The sequence below is a fragment of the Gossypium hirsutum genome, chromosome A09 (genome assembly GCF_007990345.1).
Source record: "Gossypium hirsutum isolate 1008001.06 chromosome A09, Gossypium_hirsutum_v2.1, whole genome shotgun sequence".
Taxonomy (NCBI): domain Eukaryota; kingdom Viridiplantae; phylum Streptophyta; class Magnoliopsida; order Malvales; family Malvaceae; genus Gossypium; species Gossypium hirsutum.
In genome coordinates, this window is record NC_053432.1 from 71,474,785 (window position 1) to 71,480,508 (window position 5,724).

At 34.8% G+C, this 5,724-nt stretch overlaps 1 protein-coding gene across 1 annotated transcript; it reads right to left on the reverse strand.

The window, feature by feature from the left end:
• Nucleotides 1-646: 646 nt before the first annotated feature.
• On the reverse strand, nt 647-5,396 carry LOC107889505 (uncharacterized). The gene is made up of 3 exons (XM_016813953.2): nt 4,896-5,396; nt 4,137-4,800; nt 647-1,958 (listed from the first exon to the last, which is right to left on the reverse strand). The coding sequence occupies exons 1-3, from the start codon at nt 5,234-5,236 to the stop codon at nt 900-902; spliced, it is 2,064 nt and encodes a 687-aa protein (XP_016669442.2). The 5' UTR covers nt 5,237-5,396; the 3' UTR covers nt 647-899.
• Between the last annotated feature and the right edge of the window lie 328 nt (nt 5,397-5,724).

The window sequence follows — 5,724 nt, forward strand, 5'->3', positions numbered from 1 at the left end:
TTGCAAGGTAAAATACAATACTGGAGGAGGAGGAATTCAGAACTCCTGGTAAAGGTATCAGTTCATGCCTTAAACAGGAAAACGAAACTCATAGCTTAAACATAAAACATACTCCAAATAAGAAACCAGGATATTAGAAAGGCGTAACAATTGATAAACAACCCCTCAAAAAAAACATTCCCAACAATCTAAAAAAAACTCCAATTAATGACCATCAACACAAAAACATAAATAATTCTGGAAACCTACCCCGTAAATCTAATGATTACCCATGAAAAATCAAGCAAACCAATTTTTATAAAAACCCAAAGATCCCAACCATAACCATCCACCAACACATTCAAACAAGATGGTTATAGGACCTTTGACAATGCATCCACACGCACCTATTAGCCGAAAGTATTGAGGCTAACATCGGTTGGTTGTTTTACCTAGAGAAGGGGAAATGGAGGTGAAATATGTTGCAGAAATTGAGGTTGTCAGATTAGGAGAGATTATTATTATGTATAATAAATGATTTCATTTTAAAGAGATAAACGAAGAAAAATGATTGTTAAAAAATAAAAATAAAATAAAATTCGAAAAGAAATTACAAACCGCAGAAACCTAAATAACTTCCATGCAAGAATGTAGAGAGAAATTCAAATATCTAAAACAAGTTATTTTATATTGGAATTGAAGTGTGTTTTATAATATCGTATTCTCAATGTCGTGGTCTTGCATACATACTGTTAGAGAAATCGTGCAAAATCAAAACCAACTTCTTCTATAATCAGATGACATTCTCCACCCTGCCGTTCAACACATATAAATTCATTGAACAAAATATATTTTAACTGCCTATGACGCACAAAAAAAATCTTAAAACAATACTAAAAATGGAATACTCAAACTGTCCTTCATTTTCTTGAACGCTTCTTTGCCTGTCCACCACCTGAATGGTTCTCAACAGCTTCCCTTCCCCGTTTGCCAGGAGGAGCTGATTGGGTAGCAGGCACTCTTTTAGGCGGTCTTCCTGTGCTCCTCTTTGCCGGACTCGTTCTTTTTCCTCCAGAACGTGTCCGTGTAGTCGGAGTTCGATCCTTCTGTTGATCACCTTTGCTGCTGGCGCTGTTTTTCTTATGCTCACCTGCATCTCCTCCTCCTTTACCCTTATCAGAAGTAATCACACCCTTCAGTGTCTCTGTCAATGGCTCATTACCGGATAAAGAGCTCCTCATTCTATTCAAGAAATTCGCTGCACTTGGCTTCTTTGAACTCGCAGTTTTGCTGTTGCTCTTCTCCTTCTCACCACCCTTGGATTCCGAGTTATCATTTGAGGATCCACCTTTGCTTGAAATGGCAGCATTGGTATTGGTACCTGGATTCTTGCTTGTGTTTGTATTACTCCTAGCCTTTGCATTTTTGCTTGCTTTTCTTGAACCTGAGGCCGAACTTTCTCTTGTTCTCTTCTTTGCTACAGGACTTTCCTCAGTGGATTTGTCATGCTGCTTCCAACCTAGAGCCGGTTTCTCATTCATCAATGAAGCTAGCAGCTGCCTTTTTTTCTCTTGCCCTGAAGATGATGTTGACGATTTGGCAGTAATCGAGCTGCGTTTGCGACAAGCAATCAATGGGACTGATAGTTTAGGTTTCATTGACAAGGAGAGTGACAGTTGGGGTTCTGGTTTCAATGACATCTGGGATTCAGGCACCCTACTTGATGATTGTTCTTTGGGCAATACGCTTGAATTGCGAAACTGGGTACCAATCTCCTTGGAGACAAGTTGTCGAAACTCAATAGCCGCAGCGTATTCTGAGGATTCCTTGCCGAAGAAAATGATGGCATTGGTTAAAAGCAACAGCAAGTCTCTAAAGAACTTGCTTTTACATCCTGAATACCAGCCTTCTTCAACCCTCATGCCAATAGTCTCTAAGTCAAGATGTTGCCGGATCAAGTTTGAGTAATCCGGTGTTTTCTGCAATATTGAAAATTAACCATAAATCACCATCGTAGCACCTAATTGTGTTCTTCAATTGCCTAGCATTAAAATTAATTTTATAGAAATAGCAACTAACGGGAGCACATAGGCTAAAGACAGCAGTTTAATATTTACCAAGACAAAAGACATCTAACTCATACCTTCCCCAATCAACTAAATGAAAACTAAACCTAAGTGGTAGACACATGCTTCTATTTCTTTAGACATAAAATACAACCATACAAGAATAATATACAAGTGTCACGTGGGGTCGACGCAAATTAGGTTCCAGGCTCCTTAGTTCCATTTAAAATGAAAAGATGGAAAAATGGAAACTACAAACAGCTTGGAAAATATGCTGTGAGTAATAATTAATTTTATTTTTAAAGTGGATTGGAATAAAGTTATATATTTTTATGAGAGTAAAAATATAATTTCAGTATTTTATTTACTTACATTTTATAATTTTTCAAGAACTAAATTAAAATTTTATTTTTTGGAGAGTTAAAAGTACAAATTTATTATATAGGGACTTATAATTTTATAAATTTTAAAAAATCAAAAGTGCAATTTCCAATTTTAGGGGTGGCACTGCTGCCCCTGAGCTGGAGACTGAAAAAAAAAAAAAATGGAAGCCTTCTCCACGTTTCTTACTCGGCTAAGATAAGCTAACCACCATATTTTTTTAGAACAATTTACGTGCCCAATGGATTTTTTGTGCCATCACAAAACTCATTACCCCTAAAAAAAATAATGCCAGGTTCACAGCATGAGAATGGACCAACTAAAAACTCTTCATCGGGTTATCAAATGGACCCTCAGTTCACTGCTTTCCTTCCTCCTAACTCTAAATAATGCCAACATTAATATATATATAAGCTTATGACTATGACCTCTGAAGTTAAGAATTCTTGGTTCATTCTACGAAATTAACAATTAACAATAATAAAATTTATATAATGAGATTTAAAAAGGTTCAATAATATTAATCACAACACCGCCAATGTCCTGGCCAACCTTCAAAAATCTTATTTATAGTAAAAAAATTAATATTAATATTAAAAATAAACCACAATTCTCCATTTTTTAAAAAGAAATGGATATTCTTTTAGATAAAAAATTTGTTTAAAAATAAATAAATACGTTTAAAAATAAATAAATAAATTTTATTTAAATTAAAAATACAACTTAATTTTTTTATAATTTTTTTTATTAATTTTCCAACATATTTGACTCGTGACATATGATTAAAAAGAACAAAAATCTTTTCTCCAGACAAAAAAATACCTAATTCTAGGTAATTATAAAAAAAAACCTTAATTCTACTCATGGGCCCAAACCAACATCTCTGCAGCACATGATATTATTCACACGAGAAGACAAAGAATGAAAAAGACTTTTTCGTCAATTCAAACCACTAAAAAACTAGTACCACCGTATTAATCTACGCTTGCATGTAGCTCTAACATTCTTCTTTCTTTAAAGAAAAAAAATCCACTTCATAGGTAGATCTAACCTAAACGCACGAAAAGAAAATCAATTCTTCTCCGATCTATCTCCTTGCATAATCATTGTAGTTATATTTTTAATAATTTAATCCCTGTATCTTTTATATTTTAAATACCTTTTTAATTACATTATTATGAAGTGATTTTTTTTATTTAAAAATGTTATATTAATAAATTTAATCAAAAAAATTTAACAGTAATAATAATTATACTTATTTAAGTTTTTAAATAAAATGGCTGCCTCATAGGTTTTATATAAAATTATAAAAAAATTTATCATAATAATATATTATTTTTTAATTAAAAAGATTTTTAATATTTTTCAATCTTGGTGTTGAATCATTTTAAATTAATAAAAGATTAATCCGCTAAATCAGATCAGCGGGCAAGATTAATTTTAATGGGCTGATTACATAAATTAGATAACCAAAACTTTCTTAAATTTCAAATGCCAAATAGCATTTATCCATTTATCTTCAAAATCACCAAACCTAACCCTGCCGACCCGTCGTCGCCAGATTGGACAGTGATGCTCTATATCTAACCCGCGCAGCAACCAATCAAAATCTTCTTTTTATTTTTTTTCCTCATTATAAATAGTAATTAAACAATTTTTTTAAAAAAATTAAACAAATATTTTAAATATATATATAATATTTTGTTTTACCTGGCTTCCGAGTCGGCGCTCGAAAAAGGAGCCGAGCTTATGAGACCGGAAGATCTCGAGGAACGCAACCAACGGCTGAGATTCAACGGACACCTTCTTGATGGAGGGAGATTGGTCCAACTCCCCATTATCCGGTTCGTCCGGTTCAGCATTTTTCTTTTCCTTCCCGGACAAGCTAGCGGAGCTCCGTACATCGCTGCTCTCTCTATTAGGTTCTTCTCCCTTAGACTCGGCTACTGACTCCGGCGAATCACCGGTTTCTCTCGGGTCAACTCGCTCTGAGTTTTCAGCTGAGCCCTTCGCCACACTATCACAGCTCCCGTTGCACGAAGCTTCTCCCCCAGGCTTCACGCTCTGCACCTCTTTCCCCGTTTCACCTCCATCCGGTTCGACAGGTTCCGGTTCATCTTTCGCTTCGTCTGGTACGGTTCCCGGAGATTCCTCTTTCGGATCTGTAGAGTTCGACTCGTTTACCGAATGGTTCTCCCGCTCGGACTCTTCCCTGCTATTAACGGGGCGTCGGGCAATGTTCTCCGTTTCGTTTTCTTCCTTTTTTTCACTTCCCTTTTCTCGCTCCAGATCCGATTTTTCAGTTTCCTTTCCGTTCTTTGTCAAGCTCTGTTCTCTCTCTTCTTTTAATTTCTGCACCTTCATTTGTAAGGACCTGTAAAAGTAACAGAAAAATGTTATCGATTTTTGCCCCCACCCCAAAAGAAGTAATTTAATATTTTTATAAAAAATGATTTAGTAATAATTTACACGATAGAGAGATCATATTGTTGGACTTCGCGGCGTAGTTCGGCGACGCGGAGTCTCCGGAGCTCATCAAGCCAAGGAACGGTGATGGTGGAGTTGTTGTTATTAGTAGTTTCGCCGTCGTCGTTGTCGTTTTCAGCGAAACGGCGTTTAAGGTCTTGAAACTTCTGTTGACAAGAAAGGGGAGTAAAGAAGAGATGTTGGAACGTAGAAGTTCGCTTCTGTAGTTCCATAGCAACGGAGTCCCAACTGTTGTTACCGTAACGATGAACGGCGCAGGCGAGTAAAAGCTCCTCCCAAGTACCCCATGTTTGTTTATCGGGAAAGCTGTGGGGTTTAGCCATGAAATAAATGAAAAGAAGAGGAGGAAAAGATATTAATAGTATCGGTCACGGTTCAATAATAGGTCTCTTTTTGCGAATAAATAAGTACCTTTTTATTCAAATAAAATTTTCTATTTATGATTCGTTTGTACTCTAGAAATTTTAAGGGAATATCTAGGCAGCTTCAATTTCATTTCTATTGTAGGTTAAAATCATCTTCAAATATCTTCCTCGTATATTATTTTCGGTTTTTTTTAAAAAAATTATAATTTAAATCTAATTATTAACATCATAAAAAAAACCTATTCACATTTTAAAATAATAATATGTATTTACAAAAATTTTAATAATGTTAATTAGAAATATATATAGTAACACTAAAATCTAAATGAATGGAGTTGGAGAATATTTTTTATTATTCATTATTTTGAAGTATTCTACTCTCATTGAATATAGGAGGGGTGTCATGAATTTAGAAGGTAATCAGTAAATTGAAACAATTGGAAAGG

Coding starts and splice junctions, on each gene's coding strand:
- LOC107889505 (XM_016813953.2), bottom strand. CDS start 5,236: ATGGCTAAACCCCACAGCTTTCCCGATAAACAAACATGGGGTACTTGG. Junction 4,801..4,895: donor CAATATGATCTCTCTATCGT/GTAAATTATTAC, acceptor TTACTTTTACAG/GTCCTTACAAATGAAGGTGC. Junction 1,959..4,136: donor AGCGCCGACTCGGAAGCCAG/GTAAAACAAAAT, acceptor TCAATATTGCAG/AAAACACCGGATTACTCAAA.